We start from the raw sequence: 24,843 nt of genomic DNA, 5'->3' as shown, positions 1-24,843 counted from the left end.
GGGGATGGTAATTAATTAATTATTGGTATCAAGTAGGGATGGGACGAATCCACATTTTGGTCGAATCCGAATCCTTGTTCGAATCCTCAGTGTTTGTCATCGAATCTCGAATCCCAGTCCTACACTAAACTTCACCACATGTTATTAAAAAAAATCACACATTTATTTTAATACATTACATAGGCCTCTGTATTAAAAAAATCACATGTGTATTTATAAAATTATAAAATAAGTGCATAGTGTATACACCTGATATAAAATAGAGACAAATAACCTCAAAAACCACACACGTAAGTTTGCATCTGTCTAATTCACTGTTAAATTTATCCTTCCTATGTTTTCAATAAAATATGTTTGTATAACAGACACCATTTAAAAAAAGTTATGTTTTTTTCTGCAAAATGTTATATTATTGTAGGTTGGAAATGATCGAGTAGTTATGCTAATTGACAAAATGCAGCGTAGTTTATCTTATGTTTGTGCTATTTCCGTTACCTTTATAATATAGTTTAGGTATACAATTTTCTAGAGCTGGACGAACCTCAGTTCTCTGGTATCGAACCATAGCTGAACCGAACCTCATACAGAAATAATTGTTTTGAATTAAAATGAACCGAAACCAGCATTTTGGTCTTTAACAGAATGGTGAGAAATAAAGGTTCTCCAGCCATATGTAAAATTAAAACATTATATAGCTTACTTAGCTTTATTAAAACATTGCAAATACATTTTATAAGTTAAGTTTATGCAATAAATAATGAAGGAAAGAAAACAATTTAGAGAAAATCATTTTGCATTTAATTATACACACACACACTTTTAATTCATGAAGAAGTTTCATCTAAATTTAAAAAAAAACTATCTTCCTTTTTCAGTGTACACTAACCTTCATTTAAAAAAATATAATATTATAAAGATGACGAACATTCAGCATAAGGCCACATAACATATTTTTTGTGGTTAACATAACCTAACATTTTTAATAAGTAAAACTTTTTAATAGGACATTAAAAAAAAGTCGAATGTGAATTAAGTTACCTATCTACGTTACAAAACCCGCTGACTGCAGTTGCTGTTTTCTTGGAAGAATGCTGCTCGTCAGATGAAACTTTAGACATGTTTTGGGGTGGTTCTGGGTCATCTGGGTCGTCATTATCTTTTCTTCAATTGGAAAACTTAAACGACGTAAGCCTGCTCATCGCAAATCACCTCAAGAACAATAATATTGTAAACGTAACGTAAGAAGTGTGGTTATAGAAATTTGCGTCGGAAAAAAGAAAACACGAGAAATAATGATGGTTGCCGCGACTACGCTAGTCACCTTAGTACCCTACTGTAAAATTTACTGGACCAGTACTTTTAATACAGAAGATTAAATTAATATTTTCAGTACCTGCTAGTTATAACCAAAAAGGCCAAAGAAAATAAATACATCCCAGTAATTTAAAATACGTAATTTACGTAATCATTTCCTACCGCATTTGTCTTGTATTAACTTGATCACGTTAGTTTTGCCAAAATACGAGAGTTCTCGTACATGCGCTTTAGTTTAACGTATGGGGTACGCAATCTTTGGTGATTTTACAACACTTCTCGTACACGCACTATAGTTAAAGGTATAATATACAATACCTTTGGCAACGATAGTTTATATTAGTGATGGGCAGAACGGATCTTTTGACCGAATCGGTTCTTTTGGATCAGTGCCGTGAAATGATTCGTTCAGAACGATTCGTTCATCTCGGTCAATTCGTTCTTTTCTGTGTATAGGATCTGGCTCTTTTATCAGGTGTCGTAACTCGTTCATCCTTTAGAGTATTACGTACGTGTTTTTGTATTTGAATTTGAACATTGCTTTCCGTAACCAGTGAATCACAGTTGCGTATATGAAACAAGATTATTTATAATTTATTACTTTTTAAGTTACAAATATTAATATATAGGCTATTTACACTCTAGTGACAGTAAAGTGTTTACATGTAGACCAACACATTTAGAGAAAAAAGACAAAAATTTAATACTACTACTGCGATTCAGTATGAAGAGAAACAAATGAAGTACATTAATTAACCCAAAAATGGTAAATGTGAACATTTGTAGTTACTTTCCCTGTTATTTTTTTGATTCATACTGGTTTTTTTTTTTTAGTTTTTTATTTCCAAATTTGTGTATGTGAATGTGAAAAAGCAATTTTAAACAACTACTTAACAGTTGACATTTTCAGGTATAGATACTTTTCATGTTACCCTATTTTATTTGATCAGTTATCGTTTGCTCTTGTGAACATGCACACGCTGTGATTACTAATTCTTCAGACTCCTGACGTCATGAATCATTTCACGAACGAATCGGACCGGGCGCGTGGCCGGTTCTCTCATCTCGTTCTCTCGTTCTCTCCGCGTTTTCGTTCCTCCGAATCTTTCAAGGTACCGGCTCTCAAAGAGCCGGTTCTTTACATCGCGAACGAATCGCAAGATTTCGTTCTCTCAAAGATTCGTTCTTTTTGAACGAATCGTTAACGAACGACCCATCACTAGTTTATATTACGTAGTACGAGAAATGCATACAAAATTCTCTAAAGTAAACAAAAAACAAAGCGCGCCTATATGAAAAAATGCTATGGGAGTTATGCGACGATTAATAAATTTTTATTTTATTTTGTCTGCGATTGAAACTGTTGAGGCGACGATAATGCGATAAAAGTCGGAATATTACAAGTAATGGAATTTTGTTGTGCTGTTTTGTGAATGGTCTCAAATGGGGGTTAGAAAATTAGAAAAACGTTTTTTTTTTTAAACGAACGTTCGGTTTTACGAATATATTTTAAGAGGTTTCGAACCGAACCGAACGTAATGGTTCGGTTCGAAGTTTTCTAACTTCGCCCAGCACTACAATTTTCAATTACTACCTAAAACTCTTAAAAACCCACCTCGAATCCCACCTCGGATCCTACGAATCCTCGAATCCATAGGATTCGGTATATTCGACGAATCCAAGATTCGAAAATCCCATTCCTAGTATCAAGACATCAAGATGGACGTTTACTTGAACATGTCACGGCAGCGAGAAAACTGGTGCGTATACCAATAAACTGGTATTAGAACTGGACAATATTGGTACACTGGAGGTGGAGCTTATATTTTTTCCGCTAACCTCGCATCTATTAGCTGGCTGCTGATGCAAGGTCACGAGTCTGGGCGGAGCGTTGAGTAAGTTATACTGTGCATCAGGGGGGGGACACTTTGACGCCGTCCCCGCTACCTCTGATTATTTAAACGTAATTTTTGTCCGGTTCGTGTTCTCAGGGAGGGTTCGGCCTTGTGGCTAGAGGTAGGGGTCAACGCAGTAGGGCCCCCCGAGCTGTTGAGGCCACTCGGGACGCCTGAATAATAACACAAAACCTCTTCAGATAGTTGGTGAATTTAATACAGCACAGCCCAATACATGGCGCTGCCCGTTCTGGCCGTAACGGTTTGCCCGACGCGACTAGTCACACGCGCAGCTCACTTCCTCAGTGGCGGCTCACGATTCTTATGCGCGTGAGGGGCAGACTCGTATACGTGACGCGAAAGTTACAAAAGACACTGACATGGCACACGATATTTTGAAGCACAATACACTGCACTAATACCTAGCTCTGGATAAACTGGGCTAGCAACACGTAGGCCCGTGTCTCCGGCGACTCTACGTGGTGACTAGGTGTGTCCCAGGGACTGAATCGTTATTAAGTTGGATGGCACGTGTTGCCTGCTGGCTGCCCCGTGCGGGCCAAAACTAAGTAGCCTGTAGGCTAGGTTGGGCGTGAAGCGCCGACGTAAAACCACATACTCTCCCCACAGTACTTACGTATGACGTAAAACACTCATCTCGGAGCACTGATTGAATTAAGTTAAGTACCTCATGGTAAATCTAGGCCGACCGCGGAACTGTACAAAAGGTTGAAAAGAAATTACACTATGGAAAACTACATGTCGGTGAATGCAAAGGTTGAAGGTTCCGCGTTGCGCGCAGGCTGCCGGCCTGGTTGAGCTCTCGAAGGACACTAGCGGTGTCGCCGCGCGCGACCCCCCTCCCCCGCCAGCCCTCCCGCGGAAACGTGTGAATTTCGCGGGAAACTGAACCGGCCAGGTTCGGGACAAATCGCACATTGAAACATGATTTTGCAAAGACTTAATTATTAATTAATAAAAAATAATGTTTAATAAAATCCTGTGGAAAAACATAATTATAACAATTTGTTGTAGTGCGGCGGAAGGATATGCCACACCCGGCCGGATCCTTGCGCCGGTGTAGCACTCGTTGTATGGCGTTCGCCTCGTCGCACGAACTGCACTTTGCTGCGCGCACGGGCGCGTTCGGTGCACACGCTTTTGCGAGACGTTGATGAGGCATAGCGGTCTATGCGACAGAGGAGCATTGGCGGTCGGCGTCAAATGCCCCCCCTTCTCTGAGACCGCTATGTGCATCAACGCCTCGCTTCACACGCTGAGCACTTCACTGACGTTCGCCGCACTGCGAGCCCTACACTACGCGGCGGAGTGGTGGTGTGTTGTGATGTAAACATTCTGCCCTGAATACCTCTCCCACTCAATGAATGATAAGGGGTTACGCCCTGACCCGTGTCCTTTCCCCCCCTGGGACTGGGCAGCGACGTGCGCCTCTTCTAGCTCAATATGGTGACAAGTGGGTGGGGGGGTCAGTGTGGTCGGGGTGTGGCAGGGTGGTGGAATGGATGACGTGGGCGGGGGGAATGATAGGGGTCCGGCCACGAGTGTTGGCACACCTGGATCGCCCCTTACGGGCCGCGCCCGGGTGGAGTAGCTCGACGGGGACCTGGACCACTCGTAATCCGCCAGGTAGGCCGGGGGTCGGCGGGCCCTCTGTGGTCGTGTGGTGGGGACTGTGCTGGTAGGGGTCTCCACTGTGCAGAGTGTGGTAGGTCCCCTCGTGTCCGGTTGGGTGGTCGGGCAGCTCGCCTCCACGGCGGGGACAGGAGCGAACTCTACCGGCTCGCTGTCGTCCGCGCAGTACGTCCTGACCGGGGCCCGACGTCTGCGGGTGGGGCGCCTATCCCTACTGTCCGGCTCCTCCTCCCCCTCCTCGGGCTCGTCCACGGATACCCGGAACGTGGCGTCCGCCAGGCTGAGGTCCAGCGGCCACAGTGGCTCGACGTCCTCCTCCTCACAGACCTCCTCCCCCTCCTCGTCAGGAAACCAGACCAACGGATTCCCCACCTCCTCGGGGACGTGCGGAACTGTGGCCAGCGGCACCGGGGACCTGCTCGGAGTGTCCCGGAGGTCGGGTTGGTTGCACTCATGTGCCTGATCAGGGCTACCCACGTCTGTGTCGCCCGTGTGCATGTCCCCCCGGGTGGTGGGTTCAGGTGCTGCTCCTTCCCGCGGCGTATCTGTGGCTTCCTGGAGTGTGGGGGATGGTGAAGAGGGGGTCGTTGGGCCAACTCTGACCCCGTGCGCGACTACGCGCAGGTCGTCCCGGTGCACTTTAGCGGGCCGCCCCCTTGGCGTCCGGACCGCATAGGATGAGGGGCCCGTCCTCCACAGGACCTCCCGCGGCTCCGACCATCGAGGCGCCAACCCCGCACAAAAGTTACGCGCCCCGGACGACAAGTGGTGCTGCCTGACATATACCAGCTGACCTGGCTGGATGGGGGGTGGGGGGTGACTAGTCATGGGCGTGTGGGCCGCCAGGAATTGGGCCTGCCGTTGTCTGGCGTGCTCCCTCCCCTCCTCATGATTGGGGCACGCCACCGTGCCCATGGCAACATCGGCCACCCTGCTTTCCCCGGGCAAAGCCAAGTTCTTCCCGTACAGAAGCTCGGCAGGGGAATGACCGGTGACAGCGTTGGTGCGGCGCCGGAGGCAATACAACAGCTTCGGCAGGTGGACGTCCCATTTGGAGTGGTCGTCCCCCAACCTCAGCCGCAGCTGCGCCTTGACCTCCTGGTTCCACCTCTCAGTGGGGTTGGCCTGGGGATGGTAAATGGGGGTGGTGTGGTGGTCGAGACCCCAACGGCGACAGTCAGCTCTCCAGCGCCTCCCGCTGAACTGACAGCCGTTGTCCGTCAACAGCACGCGCGCGAAACCATACCGCGGGAATATCTCGTGGTCCAGCAGGGCGGCTATGGTTCCGGCGCGCACGTTGGACACCGGGAAGGCCTCGACCCACCGGGTGAAAATGTCTGTGATGACGACCAAGAACCTCCTTCCCCGGGTGGTCCGCGGGTAGGGCCCCATTATGTCCAGGGCCAGGGTGTGAAACGGGTCGCGGGGCCGTCGGGGGCGCTGCTGCTCCACCCCGTCAGACCGCCTCGTCTTCCTCTGCTGGCACTGCTGGCAGCGCCGCACCAGGTCCCGTACGTCCCGCGTCACCCCCGGCCAATGGAAGGTCTTACGGATGTCTAACTGGGTTTGGTGCGCACCTGGGTGTCCCGCCAGCTCGTGCGTGTGGTGGAAGCCCATGACCTGCTCGCGGGCACCGAGCGGCACATGAAGGCGCCAGGCGTCCATGTCCCCTGGTACCCGGGTCTCCAACACCCCGTCCACGCACCTGTGGTAGGGGTGAACCTGCTCCCCACATGACCGCACCTCGGCCTGTGTGGGGTCGTCTGTCCGCTGGGCCTGTTTCACGAATTCCACTAATCCGCTCAGGGTCTCCACAAGCAAGACGGCGGGATAATCGGGGGCCCTTGGGATGTGGAATAAAGTTGCGGGCGCCTCCCCTGGAGTGACCGGCGGCGCGACTCCCCCTGGCGGCAACAGCCCCTCCCAGTCCTGGTCATCCTGAAACGTGTTGTGTGGGTCGGGATAGCGCGACAACTCGTCGGCGAACTGGTTGTCCCGTCCAGGGACGTGCTCGACCGCGAAGTCGAAGTTCTGGAGCATCAACGCCCACCTCGTGAACTTCGACTTGCGGCCCTGGGCGGAGTCCAGCCAGCGGAGACACTGGCTGTCCGTCCGCAGCGTGAACCGGCGGCCCTCCAGGTGGTGGCGGTAGCGGCGCATAGCCCAAACGACGGCCATGCACTCCTGCTCGTTCACATGGTACCGCCGTTCGGGCTGGCCGAACTTGGCGCTGGCGTACTCCACCACCCGGCGCACGCCTTTGTCCCCCACCTGGTATAGGACGGCACCCATCCCCTCCTGACTGGCGTCTGTCTGAAGGAACAGGGGAAGGTCAGGCTGCAGACGGGCGAGCTGGTGGCACTCGCGGAACTGCCGTTTCACCGCATCCAGGGCGGCGTCCGCTTCGCTGGTCCACTGAAACCGGAGCTTGGGTGACAGCAAGTCCGTCATCGGGGCGGTGACGCTGGCAAAATGCGGAATGAACGAGCGCAGCCAGTTGAGAAGGCCCATCAACTTCTGCAGCTGCTTGCGGGTTCGAGGGGCGGGTTTGGACTCAATAAGGTTCAGGTGCTTTGGCAGAGGGCGGCAACCCTCCGCGTCCACCATGTGCCCTAGGTACTCCAGTTCAGCCGCGCCCACGTGGCATTTCTGGGGGGCACACGTGAGGCCGTGTCTGGCCAGCCGCTCAAGGACCAGGCCGAGGTGCCGGGCGTGGTCCTCCCACGACCGTGACCAGATGATGACGTCATCCAGGTACGCGGCGGCGAACTCGCCCGCGTACCCGTCTAACACACGCACCATCATGGCCTGGAAGGTCGCGGGGGCGTCCATCAGCCCGAACGGCATGGCACAGAACTGGAAACGCCGGCCGTCAGGGGCAGTGAACGCGGTCTTCGGGCGGTCCTCTGGACGTACCGGCACCTGCCAGTACCCGGACTTGAGGTCCAGGGACGTGAAGATGCGGGCGTCGCCCAGCCCCGCCAAAGCGTCTGTTATGTTGATGAGCGGTGGTGGGGCGGGTATGGTTACTGAATTGACTGGTTTGAAATTCACACAAAAACGCATGGAGCCATCTTTCTTGTTCGCCATGACAATCTGGCAGTTGTATGGCGACTCACTGGGTTCGATGACTCCATCGCGTAACATTTCCGTGATCTGGGTCTGGATGACGTGCCTTTCAGTGGGTCCGAACCCGTATGGTTTTACGAACTGGGGTTGGTGAGGTCGGGTGGGGATGGTGTGTTCCGTGGTTGTGGTACGGCGGAGCATATCTGTGGCCGCAAACACCTGTGGCTGTTGAGACAAGACATTGTTTATGAGCTCTACATGGGCAGCGGGCACACCGTTCCTCAAGTCCGCGAGCGTGATGGGTGTCCCCTGCTCGGCGGGTGGCCGATAGCCCAGGCTGTAAACTGTGCGCCGCTCGTGGTGGCCAACGTGCAACCTCCCCTCCCTGACTTCCACAGTGGCGTCCTCCTGCGCCAGCCAAGGCAGACCTAGGATCAGCGTCTCCCGTAGTCCCTCTACTACTAGTGCTGTTGTGTGACTAACATGGTCCCTGATGGAGAGGGTGATGTTCGAGCGGCCAACAATACGCGCTGTCGCCCCCTGCGTCGCTAACTGTACCTCCTCCACATCTGAGACAATGTCCCGTACGCTCGAGCATTGAGCCGACACATACGTGTGGCTGGCGGCCGTGTCGACAAGAGCATGCACCGGCTGTCCATCCATCCTGACGGGAATCCGGAGTAAATGCCCCGCCCCAGGTCCCAACTGCCCTAATTGGAACGACTCACCACACTGCTCCCGGGGCGCTGCCGCTGCCGTCAGGCGGTCCGCAGGTGCTGCCGGTGTCGCCGGGGTCACCTGGTGTCCGGTACTGCTCGCCGACGACCCGGTGCAGGCCGCTGACGAGTCGGGTGCGCCGCGCCCGTCTGTCCTGACGGGGCGTGCCGGTGTGTCAGCGGACACCGCAGGTGCTGCCGGTGTCGCCGGGGCCACCTGGTGTCCGGTGCGGCTCGCCGACGACCCGGTGCAGGCCGCTGACGAGTCGGGTGCGCCGCGCCCGTCCGTCCTGACGGGGCGTGCCGGTGTGTCAGCGGACACCGCAGGTGCTGCCGGTGTCGCCGGGGCCACCTGGTGTCCGGTGCGGCTCGCCGACGACCCGGTGCAGGCCGCTGACGAGTCGGGTGCGCCGCGCCCGTCCGTCCTGACGGGGCGTGCCGGTGTGTCAGCGGACACCGCAGGTGCTGCCGGTGTCGCCGGGGCCACCTGGTGTCCGGTGCGGCTCGCCGACGACCCGGTGCAGGCCGCTGACGAGTCGGGTGCGCCGCGCCCGTCCGTCCTGACGGGGCGTGCCGGTGTGTCAGCGGACACCGCAGGTGCTGCCGGTGTCGCCGGGGCCACCTGGTGTCCGGTGCGGCTCGCCGACGACCCGGTGCAGGCCGCTGACGAGTCGAGTGCGCCGCGCCCGTCCGTCCTGACGGGGCGCGCCGGGGTGACAGTGGAGGCCGGGCTAGGGTTCCAGGGACAGTGGCCAGCCATGGCACTACCCCCTAGCGGGCGTTTCCCGACGTAAGGCCGCCCGCCCCACGGGCTTGCCAGACAGCTGCCCGCGTGGGACAGACGTCGTGCCAGTGGTACCGCTCCTCACGGCAGTACTTGCAGCGCGGAGCCCCCTGGTTTGGTGCCCCGGTGTTCTCCCTGGGTGCGGTACGTCGGGACGGCTGCTCCCCCTGTTGCCTCGGCACTGGCTCCACGTACGGTACCAGAGCCCTGGAGACCTCGGGGGCCGCCAACATCGGTGGCGACGCACCTGGCCGTCGGGTGGGCGGCTCGCGGCTGCGACGGACAGCTTGCACGTCGCGCTCCACCTCGTTCGCCAACCGCACGAACGTCTCCAGTCCCTTGTCGGTGGCGGCCCTAAGGAATGGCCGCAGTTCGGGCAGCATCAGCTGGACGACTACCCCTAGCATGCTGCTGTCGTCCTCCCCTTCCGCCAGCCGTCGGTGGAGCCGCGCCTTAGACCTGATGAAGGCCTCCGCGCTCTCCCCCGCCTCCTGAGGCCGGCAGAACAGTGACTGTTGACACCGGGCCCGGGCACGGGCGTCGTTGAAACGCTCCTCCAGTCCGTTGGCGAAGTCACCCCACTCCATGCCGTATTCTCCGGCTGTGGTCCACCAGTCAAGGGCACACCCCCTCAGCTGATCGCACGCCTTCTCCGTCCACTCATCTGTAGGCACCGCGTATCGTGCCAGCCTGTCTCGGCATGTCCGCAGGAACTTTGCGGGGTCCTCGTGCTCCTGCCCTCCGAACTCCGGCAGCTTGAGGGTGCCGCCGGGGCGCGGTGCGACAGGGGCCGCCGGCGTCGCTGACGGTCTGTCCAGCGCGAGCTCGCACGCGCGGCACATGAATAGCCCATTCCGGAAGTTAAGGAACTCCCGGGCCTCGGTGCACGAGCGGTGCCTCACGGTGCCGCACTGGTGGCAGAACGCCATCTCATCGGGCCGCCGATGACATCCCCTCGCGCCGCACTGAATTGTAGACGTCGGCCCTGATTTTCTGTCGTCAAAGTCTGTTTTGTGCTTCCTATCTGTGTCGCAGGTACAGGTGGCGAAAACCCCTGCCGCGGCATGATTTATTGGCAACCCTGGCAGAAGGCATGCGTGGCATACCCCTTCCATGTCTATCTTTACCGCTCCGTCACGGCTCATGTTCGTGCTCCTGTTCGGCGCGTAGCAGCTGCGCAGCTGCGCCACCTGATCCGTGTGCGAGGCGCGCGGACTTCCGCTCCCACAGCCGTTATCTCGCCTGACGCGTAACTTGATGCGCGTCTGGCGTGTAACTTGACGCGCGCCTATCGCCAGGTGCCCGCTCCTTTGGCTGTCTGCGCGTCGCGTCCGTTTCCGCGCGATTCCCGACTTCCTACGCGAGCCCTTACTGGTACACTAATTTGAAGTATAAAATTTGAAAAATTTGAGAAAAAATTTGAAAAATTTGAAACAAAATTTGGAAATTAATTTTTAGAAAATTAAAGCCACACTAGTCGGGCGCCAATTTGACGCCGTCCCCGCTACCTCTGATTATTTAAACGTAATTTTTGTCCGGTTCGTGTTCTCAGGGAGGGTTCGGCCTTGTGGCTAGAGGTAGGGGTCAACGCAGTAGGGCCCCCCGAGCTGTTGAGGCCACTCGGGACGCCTGAATAATAACACAAAACCTCTTCAGATAGTTGGTGAATTTAATACAGCACAGCCCAATACATGGTGCTGCCCGTTCTGGCCGTAACGGTTTGCCCGACGCGACTAGTCACACGCGCAGCTCACTTCCTCAGTGGCGGCTCACGATTCTTATGCGCGTGAGGGGCAGACTCGTATACGTGACGCGAAAGTTACAAAAGACACTGACATGGCACACGATATTTTGAAGCACAATACACTGCACTAATACCTAGCTCTGGATAAACTGGGCTAGCAACACGTAGGCCCGTGTCTCCGGCGACTCTACGTGGTGACTAGGTGTGTCCCAGGGACTGAATCGTTATTAAGTTGGATGGCACGTGTTGCCTGCTGGCTGCCCCGTGCGGGCCAAAACTAAGTAGCCTGTAGGCTAGGTTGGGCGTGAAGCGCCGACGTAAAACCACATACTCTCCCCACAGTACTTACGTATGACGTAAAACACTCATCTCGGAGCACTGATTGAATTAAGTTAAGTACCTCATGGTAAATCTAGGCCGACCGCGGAACTGTACAAAAGGTTGAAAAGAAATTACACTATGGAAAACTACATGTCGGTGAATGCAAAGGTTGAAGGTTCCGCGTTGCGCGCAGGCTGCCGGCCTGGTTGAGCTCTCGAAGGACACTAGCGGTGTCGCCGCGCGCGACCCCCCTCCCCCGCCAGCCCTCCCGCGGAAACGTGTGAATTTCGCGGGAAACTGAACCGGCCAGGTTCGGGACAAATCGCACATTGAAACATGATTTTGCAAAGACTTAATTATTAATTAATAAAAAATAATGTTTAATAAAATCCTGTGGAAAAACATAATTATAACAATTTGTTGTAGTGCGGCGGAAGGATATGCCACACCCGGCCGGATCCTTGCGCCGGTGTAGCACTCGTTGTATGGCGTTCGCCTCGTCGCACGAACTGCACTTTGCTGCGCGCACGGGCGCGTTCGGTGCACACGCTTTTGCGAGACGTTGATGAGGCATAGCGGTCTATGCGACAGAGGAGTTTTGGCGGTCGGCGTCAACTTCATAGGGCAAGGCAATCACATTTTTCTAGTTTCTATACAACTTTATCCAACATCTGAACACGAAAATTATAATCAAAATACCACGTTGATTAAATAAACATTACATTTGTTTTAACATTTTATCAAATTTATGGCATAAATTGGTATTGTTGAAATGAAAATAATATATTTACTTAAAAGAAAATAAACAAATTTTCGTTGGCATGTTGAACCACTTGTTTATCCAACAACACCATAATTAATGGCGTCGGCGTTGAATTAAGCAATATTAGGTTTAATAAAAAAATTTCTAAGGAAATTTTGTTTCAATCATTTTGAAATAGTAATCTCGTTAAATAATATCAATGATTTTATAAACTACTTTATAAATCACTGTTATGAAACATGCCTGATTCGGCTACGTGTTGTGTTAACTACTGGTACAAGAGAAGAGATAATAATAATTAAATTTACTTTAAGTTTCCGCTTGACAAAACTAGGTATGTGTAAATTATTAAAACGAAACATAATAAAAGTTTTGTGTAATTAAAATAGTGATGAGCATTTTGTTTTCATGCCCTACAGAATTTCCTCTTTTTAGGCAGTATGTAGTCGCACGTTGAGGACAGCACACAATAAAATAATACCTAGGTACTGTTCTAAATGTCAATGAGTCTCAAATTCTGCTCAAACTTGCTGCTTATGTACTTTAATTAGTTTAAATGTTTTGTATGAATTTAATTTTTAGGTCGAGAGGGAGGTGTGGGTAAAAATTTTGTATTGCGTATCCAAGTCTATCCCTTGATTCTAATGGCATGATCCTGTGGTAATGATTCTTGCTGTTTTAACATTAATTAAAACAGCAAGCATCATGTGCCACCGGATAAATCATACATGATCATCTCAACAGGATCAAGGGATAAACTTGGATACGTGATACGGATTAATTACCGAGGTGAGGGTTGCGATAAAATGAAGTGTCTTACATTTTTATGTTGAAATTAAGGTTTTTTTCCTTAACAATTGCTATACACCTGTCTTCAAGAAGTGAAGATACGAGAATGATTTGTACTTTCACCTAATCCATAAAGAATTAGGTGCCATTGGTAACAGCTTCATTTCAGTTGTACAACTTAGGCAGTTAAATTTGCCAGAAATACACATTGCCTGTGTTAATGATTAAATACTTCTGCACGTTTTTTTTATGCATTAGTTTTGTTTGCGATTTGTAATGAAATTCGGTAGGTACCTACGAAAATCCTAACCTTAACTTCAATCAACGTGATTCTACTAGAACAGAAATTGTTTCTTGGACATAAAAAATGCAGCAATTTAATATAATCCGAAAATATGTTACATGTTATATGCATTTTAACAAATGTTATGATACGTAAACAAAACATTATTAACCGAAATGAGGTTAAGGCAAACACTGTCCCGAAGGTAAGAAATTTACTTATTGTTTTAAAAATATTGCTCTCCGAAATCATTTTATGTTACGTTTATCGATATTTAGTTAAATGATTTGCTTATAAGGAAAAAAAAATAAAATCAATATTTTTATAAATATTAATGCATGCACGAAACAAGTCACAAGCTCGCCAACATTCAGTTGAAGCTGCGAATTTCCCTACTATTCAAATTAGTGTTTTAAGCATATTAACTGCAAATTGTACTTTCTACGATCAATGTTGTATTTAAATTAAAATTTACTTATAATTTGAAACGTAAGTCTTACTCCAGAAGGTACTTTATCTCGGTTTTAAGCCATTGCAACTTCGTTTTAATGTTCGTCAAGTTTGCGTTTTTGTATAGCAACTAGAGCATTTCTGAATAAAAAAAACGTAGAACTGCAATAGCATTGAGTGTCCACTCTGTACTAGTACTTTATTTACTCTATGCTGTGCATGCGCAGCTTAGTGAACAAAGAGAGCCAGCAGGCGCGCCGTAACAGCAGCTGATCGAGTACAATGACCTTTCCCCGCGCACTGCGCACTGCGCGGTAACGAATTACCGGTGCGACCTATATGGGAGGAATCTTAAATACCAAATTCAAGACCTCAAAATATGGGTGCGACCTATCTGCGATGGCGACTTATATGCGAGTAAATACGGTAATTAGGCACTCGTGACAAGGCCTAAGATTGAAAAATACTTTGCTTTTCCAAGATGCTGAAGCATGCTCTCGATGGCAGGCATCGGGAAAGGGTCAAACACAATAAGTCTATTGACTTGTGTGTAGGAGTGAACCAACCTGAACATGCCAGGCGCCTTCTTGGCCACAAGAAAGGTAGGAGGTAGGAGTAGAATACTCTTGAGTGGAGGGGGAAAGTTCTCAGTCATTCAAAAAACGCATGCATGCACGCACTCGCTCACTCACGCACTCACTCGCTCACTCACTCACTCACTCACTCACTCACTCACTCACTCACTCACTCACTCACTCACTCACTCACTCACACACACACACACACACACACTCTCTCTCTCTCTAACTCACTCTCTCAATCTCACTCTCTCACTCTCCACTCACTCTCACTCTCCACTCACTCTCTCACTCTCACTCTCTCTAACTCTCTCCTCACACTCACTCTCACTCACTCACTCACTCACTCACTCCCTCTCATTCTCACATACTCTCTTCTCTCTCTTTTTATTTTTTTAAGCATTTTCATAATAGGAATGTCCAGAAACTGAGACATAAGTACGTCTAGCTACAGTTCGTGTAATTAATGAACCTTGTGGGTTAAGGAACGACGTCAGACTTCCGATAGTCTGTAATCAGACGATCTGGAATTCTTGATAGTCCAATATCGGCAAGGATTTAAACCATCTAACAAACATAAGCTAAAAACCTTTATTTTATTTAGCCAAAGCTGATAACATTTTAAAGTATGCATATAAGTTGTAGTTGGAAGTGTTTGGCGTGGCCTGGGATTAGTTTAGGAGTGTGCAAGGTGGTTTGGGATCACTGGAAAGTGTTCATACAGTCTTTGAAATGTACCTACCATAAAAATTTGGTTTGGACTGGTATCTGTGTTTAAATGTTTTATCTTTATGTTCCTGCTAAACAATATTTGCTGCCTAAAAAACATCTTATAGGTGTATTTGCTCTATAACTTAGCATTTAGCGACAGTGGTAAATATATACCTCCTGATACCATCGGGCATTCTGCCTTTTTCGATCATCCTGCACCAAGATAGTCTGAATGTGCCGGTATGCAGGAAGTCTTCTGTAGCTGCAGTCCAGTGCGTCTGTCCTGATATTTGCGGGGGTGGCAGGGTCAGATCGCAGGGTGTGAGCGGTGCCGGCAGCTGCTGGCGGACGAGGTCCCTGCAGACACGGGCGACTGTGCGAAGGGCGGCTGCGAGGCGCCGGTGAGCCGGGCTCAGGAGAGGATCCGTGAGCTGGAGCTGGAGCTGGCTCAGACCAAGCTGCAGCACGTCGAGGCAGAGTGCAAGAACCAGGTGAGTCACACCCACAAGGCCTGTTCAACGCTCTTGTTACCACGCTCGCCTCATAATCAACCAGTTTTTATACATCAGCAAATAAAGTATTTGTAAGTTTAATTATTTAATCTTAGCAGTTCATTTTAATCAACTTTCATTGATTATTCTTTTAAAAATAAAGAAAAAAAATACTGAACTTGAGGTACTGCAAACAAAACAATCACAAATTATTTCGTTTTTAATAATAATCACAAGTGTACTACACTATCACATATGTTGATAAAGAGCAACTATGACCTTCAATTTAAAAACAACTGCATGTTGTCCAGCTATCTGCCCACTCACATCTTCACTGATAATGCTGCTGCAAGAAGGGAGAAGTGGGTCTGGTGTTGTGAAGGCAATTTGCATGTTCATCATGCCGACATACTTACGAGTGAATATATGTAGTATATATATTCGTTTGTAAATAACAATATTTAGATATTTAAAACTATACATGTACAAACAAAACTTTTTGGTACATGTATGCTCAAAAAACAAATATTAAAACAATAATGAATTTTTGTGGTACTGCTGGACTAATCCATCAATACAAGAGGCTTAAATTAATATTGCTACAAAAAGTCAGTTAAATTTTTAATAAAACTTATATTTAGACATGTTTAATTTATTGGTTTTTAATTCTACTTATTTTAAGATATGTATATGTTATTGAAGGGCTGAGACACAAAAAAACTCGAGTCGATTCAAGCAAGTAGCTGAACCGCATCTTGACTCAAAACTTCAATTTCATTGTACTCTATATAACAAGACTCAGAGGTGTGTTCTTAAAACTCTTTACATGTATGACATGTAAAACTAGCATAAAATCATGTACCATAATTTTGTAACATATCACAGAAAAATAACCTATTTCAGGGCTGCCACCACTTTGAAAACTCAATCCTTGATTGAAATGTGAAATATCCTGTAATATCCTTGTTTTGAATATAAAATATCCTGTAAAATCCTGTACATTAAAAGATACAAAAAAATATGCAATTTTTATGAAAATTACTCGATCATAATGTATGTAACTATACTTCAATCAAACCAATTCAATTTTTAACACTTTATACAAGTATTTACACACACACGTAGCCTACACATCACCACTGGCAGTATTTAAATATCACTTTTTCAGATGTTTTGCCCTTTTCCTCATTTCTTCTTTTGGCTGGAATTCTGCCATATTCTTCCTAGGAGATATGCAACAAAGCATTTAGCTTTGGCTATTCAAGACATGACCTGTGCGCTGTCTTGATAAGGTTGAGCTTACTAAATATCCTTTCCACCCCTGCATTGCTGTGTGGAAGAATAAGCATTGCCTTTGCAAGTTTACAAAGCAGTGGAAAACATGTTTTCCCATTAATTTCATACTGTGACACTTTATGCCAGGCTTACCACCAAATTAGGTTCCTAAATCCTCTTTACAGCATTTAAAAATCCTGTAATATTTATAGCCGTAATTGACATAATTTATTTTTCGCGGTAAGTTTAAATATACATTGCAATCCATAACATAAATTAAAAAAAATCAAATGAATGTAAACAAATTTTAAGATTTGGCACTTACATTACAAAACTAATAGTTGGTATCACAATAAAATGAAAAGTAATTTAAAAATTTCTCTTCAGTATATGCTTTGGTGCTTTTCTTATTTACAAACTATAAATTCATCCATACAACTGAAGTTATTTACAAGTTTAAAAAAACAAATGTATTTAACATCATTAACTAGCTACTTTTTCATGTTCTGTGCTCTTTTACGCATCTCATCAGTGGGCTTGAAAGCCAGACCTGCAGATGTTCTCATTCTGCAATGCAACAGCGCATTTAACATTGGTGATTCCATTGATGATCTGTTGCTGAAAACCCTTTCCACAGCAGATTTTCTCCAGTTGCAGCACCACTCGAAGCCATTACTTTGTACAGATGAGTTTCAACAATCTCAGATGGAAAGAACCTTGCTAACACTACAACCTGCCTAGTGACTGTCAGTTGATTCATCAATCATCAGTGTGAAAAATTGTGTTTTCATTTGACGCTTGCCCGCCCTCTCTATATTAAATATCATGTTACTTTACGTTATAATTAAACCCAAAACGAGTTTTAATAAGTTCAGAAGCATTTCAGGGAAAAAGGTATTTTGGCAATAGGCCTACTCACGTAATATGCGGCAAGGGATCTGTGCGACGTCGTAGGTTATAAACAAAGTGACGAACAATAGAATAATTCATTAAAGCAACCAACCATCTTCGCCCTTTATTTTTCACGTCGCTATAACCACACATTTACTTCGGGATATAATAGTAAATATGGACAAGTTATGTACCCAAATGTATATTTTCTTTTGCCACAGCTAAACATGTACATTGGGACGCCATCTTGTGAACGGCGATCTACCAACTATATTTATATTTTATAAAAGTATATAATTAAGTTGTGAAAGCAAGTTTAAATACTTTTTAATACATAGGATTGAATATATATGTATGTACATATAATTATTTATGCCACATTTATCTTTTCTTTTTAATTATTAATATCTAGTTTATACTTCCACCACCAGGGAAGGGAAATTTTGGCGAGATTCATGCACGCGCATCTCATCCCTTCCAAAGAGGAGTTAGTTCGCCCCTCCCTTACTTTTCTTCGTTCCCGCGCATTTCTCCCTATATAAAGGCGAGGTCATCCACCTGAAGTCAGTTGATCGGCCCGACGGCCAGTGAGTCTGGAATCCGCCCACTGACCATAGGACGATCATAGGGGGAGCAGCAGAACAACTGGCTATCCGCTTTCTGCAGCTTGCACCCCTCCTTCGCGAGAGGACCTATCTCGGCCTAGGGAATTTGTCCCCCCCCCCCCCCCTTCCCCCTTCATTGACGATAGGGTGTACTTTGTATAATTCAGTGTATGTTGTGGAAGCCGACACAGGCGACCAATTGAACTGTTTGACATTCAGGTCAGTTAAAGTTTTCTTGTAAAAATACCGACATTTTCAATGAATAGTCTAGCCCCATCCCTCACCCCACTAGCTATTCACCTGCATACCAGCCGGATGTGAATCCTACCGCAAGACCAGCTCGACCTTCTCTACGGGATACCTGGCTCTCACCCAAGAGGGCTCGGTGCGAGAAGAGAGGAGATCAAATTTTCTGGCGCACCAACGCGGGGCCCGTTGATTGTTCTACAATACCTGTGAAGACCCATTGTAAGCTCTACCAAACGGACTAGCCAACAACCACTGGAATGGACCCCTGCCACCACTTGCAGCTCATAGAAGACTTAACCAACAGCAGGCACACCATGGCCCACACCAGGAACAGCAGCAAGCAGGCAAGTGCTCCTGACCTTCCTACCACCAGGGATTCTCGAGAAGCAGACCAAGACAGCGGAGGGGAACAGCCTCCTCTCCTGGCGCCCAACAATTCACCTACCTGTACATACCCAACGACGGCGGACGCAGCCCGTCGACTCTGCGCTGTAGAAGACTGCCCTGGCACCGGAATCCACCAGATCAGCTGTGCTCACTGTGGACCCCTGTTCCATCACTCTTATCTGGGATGGCCAGACGAGCCCCGAGATCATGCCGGACTAGAGTATCGATGCCAGCAGAGACAATCCTGCTGCAGCCTGGACCAATGCCCTGGGCAAGGCCGCTACCGAATTCAGTGTGATTACTGCCAACGGCTGTTCCACAACTTATGTCTGGGGTGGCCAGACACCATCCACAGCCGGGAAGGTATGACCTATCGCTGCCCTCCATGCCAAATGGTCCACGCAGCCTCTCGCCAGGATTACAGACCCCCGGAACTATCACGGGCACAATGGGGTGGACCTGAACATCTCGCACTTCCGGAGTTTCACGGGAAACCGCATGAAGATCCACAAATATTCCTGGCCGAATGTAAGAAAGAATTTCAAGCAAATCACTTACCACCAGGACACTGGACACAGAAAGCTCGGCGACAACTTCATGGACCAGCCATCCAATGGTGGGACAAGTACGAAGAATTCATCACTACCTGGCAGCAATTCAGGACACGACTTCAGAGGCAGTTCTCCGGACCTGACGTGGTAACCCAGCTTACCCAGAACCTATACAGTATCCGCCAGACCCCAGACGTAGATGTCGAAACATTCATCAGAAGAAAGGCTCAAATATACAAAAGAGTGTTTCCACATGGGACAGAAGAAGCCTGTATCAGCACTATCCTAGAACTTATGGATGCCCCAATACGATCATTCCTTCAGATACCCAAGGCACAGAACCTAGAAGAGCTTATCGAAAGAGCTAAGGAGATCGAAAACGATAACAAGGCGACCCATTGCAATCATGGCAATCGGGGACCCTGTTATACAGAAGGCAAACCCAGGGAATATAAGCCAGCAATCCCACCCAATAAAACGGAACTACCCCAATGCTGGTACTGCCCCAAACGCCACCTACATCGAGACTGCCCTATTTATCACCAGAGAATCAACGCCAAGACAGCGCCACAACAATGGCAGCGACCAGAAACCACCGAGCTCGCTAAACTACAGGGAAACAGGACCGCCGGGAAGTTCAACGGGCCGCCACCCCCGGCACAAAACCCCAGGCCCTCAGTTTAAAGGAAGAACAGGTAGAAAACCTAGCCTACTATCCACCACGAATATTAGTTCAAGTAGGAACCCACGAAGCTATGGCCACATTAGATACAGCCGCGACAGCAAATTTCATCAACTCGACCTTACTACCACCTGATATTCAGCAGATCTACTCACCACCACAAGGACGGGTAGGTCTAGCACGAAAAGGCATCTATCTACCAATCCAAGGAATAGTCCAGATACCACTAATCACAGCAGCTGGGACCCGGGAAGTGAAATTCTTCCTAGCCAGAGACCTTGATGAACCCATCATCCTAGGACAACCCTGGCTACTGGAACAACATTGCATCCTGGACTATCTTGAAAGGAGAATCTACCTTGGGAACACAAAGAGATATGCCATCAACTGGGAAACACCGCAAGACCCAGCACCCCTCCAACCCCTTACAGAGGGCAAAGTAACACACCAGTTAAAACCAGACCAAGTACCTCAACTCTTGAGTCTTATCAACACTCACATTAAGGTATTCAAAGTCAGAGAGCGGCTCCAGCAAACCACCTCAACAGAACATCAGATTCACCTCAACAGCCCAACACCAGTTTACGATCGGCCAAGCCTACCATCTGTACAGAAACAGGAAATCATAGGAGAGCAAGTCGAGGAGATGAAGAGGCAAGCAATAATAGAACCCACCAACTCTGCCTACAACTCTCGAATCGTGCTGGTTCCTAAGAAGGGTGGGGAGCTGCGATTTTGTGTAGACTACTCTCGCCTCAATAAAATCACCCAGATGGTCGCACCTCCAACCATTCACATCCAGCATACCCTCAAAGATCTGGGACAAGCAAAAATCTTCTCTACCCTCGACATGCAAAGCGGTTACTGGCAGATTCCAGTTCATGAAGACGCCAAGCACCTTACCGCCTTCACCACGCCTGACGGAGAACAGTTGCAATTTCGCGTCATGCCCTTTGGGTTGAAAAATGCACCGGCAACCTACCAAAGAATGATGAACACCACTATCCTTGCCGGATACATAGGTAAATTCTGCATTGCCTACCTCGATGATATCATATACTCTCGCGATTGGGAAGAACACCAAAGGCACCTACATCTGGTACTGGAACGCCTGGCAATCCATAGACTTATCGCCCGCCTACAGAAATGTCACTTTGGGCAAGAAACTATCGAGTACCTGGGACACCTTATCACACCTCAGGAAAATCAAGCACGACCAGAACAAATCCAGGAAATTCAAGAAGCACCCGTACCTGGGAACCGGAAGCAGCTTCGACGCTTCCTAGGCCTATGCAACTGGTTGAGGGAATACATCCCCAATGTAGCTCCCAACATGGGAACTCTGACCAACCTGTTCTCCAAAAACCAGCGCTGGAAGTGGACGCCCCAACACCAGGAGGCATTCCAGCAGCTTAAAGAAAAGTTCCAGCAACCAACCCAGCTACACCGGCCAACACCGGAAATACCTCTAATACTTCAAACAGATGCCAGCCAGAGGGGACTTGGAGCAGTACTATACCAAGAAGGACCCCAGAAACAAAAAAAAAATCATCAGTTACTCCAGTACCTTGATGACCAAAGCTGAACAGAAATATAACATCTATGAACAAGAATGCTTGGGAATTGTTTGGGCTGTACGCAAATACAGGTACTACTTGGAAGACTGCCCTTTTGTACTGAGGACAGACAACCAAGCCCTTACCTGGTTAAACTCTGCCAAGGACAAGAAAACCAAACTATCCCGATGGGCGCTACTACTGCAAGAGTTTCAATTCACTATAGAGCATTGCCCGGGACGAGAAAATGATCTACCCGATGCTCTGTCCCGACAACCCACTCATAAATATGAGACAGTCCTGCTGCACAATTGGGAGGAGACTTTGCCTCCATCACCTTCACCACTGCGCCGACCGCCTCACCACCATCTCCAAATTATCAAGCATGATAATAGTTTGGAGAGACTAATGGCTGAACAACAGAAGGACCCCGAGGTTCACCAATTAATAGAAACTTGTCCATCCACCTGGAAAGAGGACCAAGGGATAATATGGTACCACCCCAATTAAAACACCGAATGGAAGATATGGGTACCACGATCCCTACGAGTATCCATCTGCCAACACTTCCATGATCACCTATTGGCAGGACACCCTGGCACTCAAGAAACGATTTGAGAAATCCAAAGAAGATACTCCTGGAGAGGAATGACCCAGGACATACGAGAATATGTCCGCCAATGCCACATGTGTGCAGCAACCAAAGCAAGTGCTACACAACACCCTACAGGAACACCGAGGCGCCCAACAACACCATGGAACCAATTAGCCCTAGACCTGATGGGACCTTACCCCAGAAGCACGACAGGTAAGTGCTTCCTACTCGTCGTCACAGACATTTTCTCACGATGGGTCGAAGCCTTTCCCCTCGCTAAAGCTGATTCATTTTCTATCTTAAAAAACTCCAAGATGAAGTGTTCCCTCGATGGGGATACCCCAAAAGCATACTTTCAGACAATGGGGTGCAATTCACTAGCAAACTATGGGCCGACACTTGCGCCAAATGGGAAATAGAAACCTGGGCCACTCCAGTTTACCATCCCCAGGCAAACTCTACTGAGCGCCGTAATCAGGAACTGAAGAAAGGGCTCAGGTTGTGTACCACGGGCAATCATCGCCACTGGAATCGCTACCTGGGAGAAATCCTCTTCACACTGCGGCGTAGACACAATGAAGCAATCGGAACCAGCCCCAGCGAATTAAACTTGGGATGACAGATCCAGCGACCTGGAGATTGGAAATGGAGTTCCAACCCCACATACCGCCGCCCTTCAGCCGAAGAGATCCATCTACAAGCTGCCACCAGAATAGACGCCGCACGAAAGGCTCAACTAGGGTACCTAGCCCGCAAGTATCCTACACCGAAGAATCCGCCCAACCACCAGCTTGCGGAAGGACAAATGGTACTAGCCAAGACCCATCCACTCAGCAATAAGCCTAACCACTTCTGCGCCGGATTCGCACCAAAGTGGGAAGGACCCTACCAAGTCCTCCAGTGACAAGGAAATGTCTACTGGTTAGAGGACCCACATGGGAAAATACAGAAAATATCTCGTGACCAGCTAAAGCCAGCACCATCAACTACTATACCGAGGAAGGCTCCCAGTCCTCCTCCCACACAAGTAAGAAGAAGAGGCATCCTCACCCCAGCAATGGAAAATCAGGAAGATGAAGGTTGTCCGAGCTCAGTAGCTGACAATAGAAACCGGCAAGTCACCACGGGAAAAGCAAGTAATAAACCCATCATCTTGCCCTCTGTAACCAAAGAAACTTATCCTCCAATGGCTTTCCAGCCAGAAGGCGCAATGCCTACCACGAACCCATGGAAAGCACAGGAGACCCCGAACAGAATCCCGCTCCTAACCACTCCAAGGGAGGTTCAACCAACCCAGTTCCAGGATAACCAGGACTGGACCAACCACTCCAAGGGCAAGGATCCAGAACATCTCTCAGGGAAAGGCAACCAACCGCTCCAGAGCAACCCCAGATGCCGTGGCGGAGCTGCAAAGGAGACCCCAAGGACCTACCAGGACGGTACCGAGAGACGGTTTGGCGGCCACCAAACCGACGGCCTTACCAATGGCCAAATCCTACAACCACCGGCAGCTGTCCCAATAGGCGTTCCCAGGAAACCACCGGCAGCTGACCCAATAGGCGTTCCCTGGAGACCACCAGCAGCTGACCCCAATCAGGACTTCCGGAAAGCTGAAGAAGATATATACGAAGTGATAACCCAGAGACTCGTACACTACAGATACTGACAGTTATCTATGTGTAAAGAGTTCCTCCAAGACGTCCTAGCTTCTTCTCCCGTAAAGTAACGCTCGCCACTAGGGGGGAACATTGCATAGGTAACATAATCTGCAGCTGATGTACCCAAAGATTGAATAATTATCTGGCTAGTTTTAGTGCGGGAACAATGAAAGTTTCTTGCGATTTCACTATCTGGAAACATTTGTGGGACAAGTTTCGATAAACTGTTTTCACAAATGAAGTTCGCCCATAACAGTTCCGCATCAATTATTTTGTTTGGTTTGGTTACAAAACTCGTCAAAGAACAACTCTGATCAGCAGCTCGTTGGTTTTTCACATGAACTTGCGTCTTCAAGCCACCCTTTGTCACGTTCAGTTCCGAGTTAGAAGTCGAACAAACGGCGGAAAATTCAGTTTTGCCACGCCTCAACCATTTCAATTCTTGCTCCCATTCTTTACGATAACGCTGTTTATAAAGTGACCTGTCTGGCGAAGCCTTTCGTTTTTTCTCCATCACAATCAGCTAAAACCAAAACTACTACTTAAATCACGTAAGAAGTTTGTAAACAAATGCCGCACCTAAAACATTGTAATGGCAAAAAATACCAACTTTTACTGACGCCATTACACTTCTTAGCGTTTAATTCATCAAACAAAACACATTTCCCCCGAAACCATAGATATTGTACTTCATGAAACGATATGTGGGAGTATATGTTTTTGGTTTGTGGTTAAACGATTGGAAGTTCCATGGCGCTACACCTAATGTGAGTTTTGCTTTACTGTTGGATGCTTGTATGGTTTGACAACTTCAAATAGGTAGTTGAATGTAA

At 48.4% G+C, this 24,843-nt stretch overlaps 1 protein-coding gene across 7 annotated transcripts in view; it reads left to right on the top strand.

Annotated features, from left to right (window-relative positions):
* LOC134537532 (rab GTPase-activating protein 1-like) overlaps positions 1–24,843 on the top strand; it is a 132,001-nt gene that overhangs the window by 94,366 nt on the left and 12,792 nt on the right. For all 7 annotated transcript variants that reach the window (XM_063378100.1, XM_063378071.1, XM_063378091.1 and 4 more), the window contains exon 17: positions 15,376–15,561. In XM_063378100.1, coding sequence (XP_063234170.1) covers positions 15,376–15,561 — 186 coding nt within the window. The remainder of the gene's footprint in view (positions 1–15,375; positions 15,562–24,843) is intronic.

Source organism: Bacillus rossius, chromosome 1 (genome assembly GCF_032445375.1).
Source record: "Bacillus rossius redtenbacheri isolate Brsri chromosome 1, Brsri_v3, whole genome shotgun sequence".
Taxonomy (NCBI): domain Eukaryota; kingdom Metazoa; phylum Arthropoda; class Insecta; order Phasmatodea; family Bacillidae; genus Bacillus; species Bacillus rossius.
Note: the sequence above shows the minus strand (reverse complement) of the source record. Positions and strands in the feature narration are given on the sequence as shown.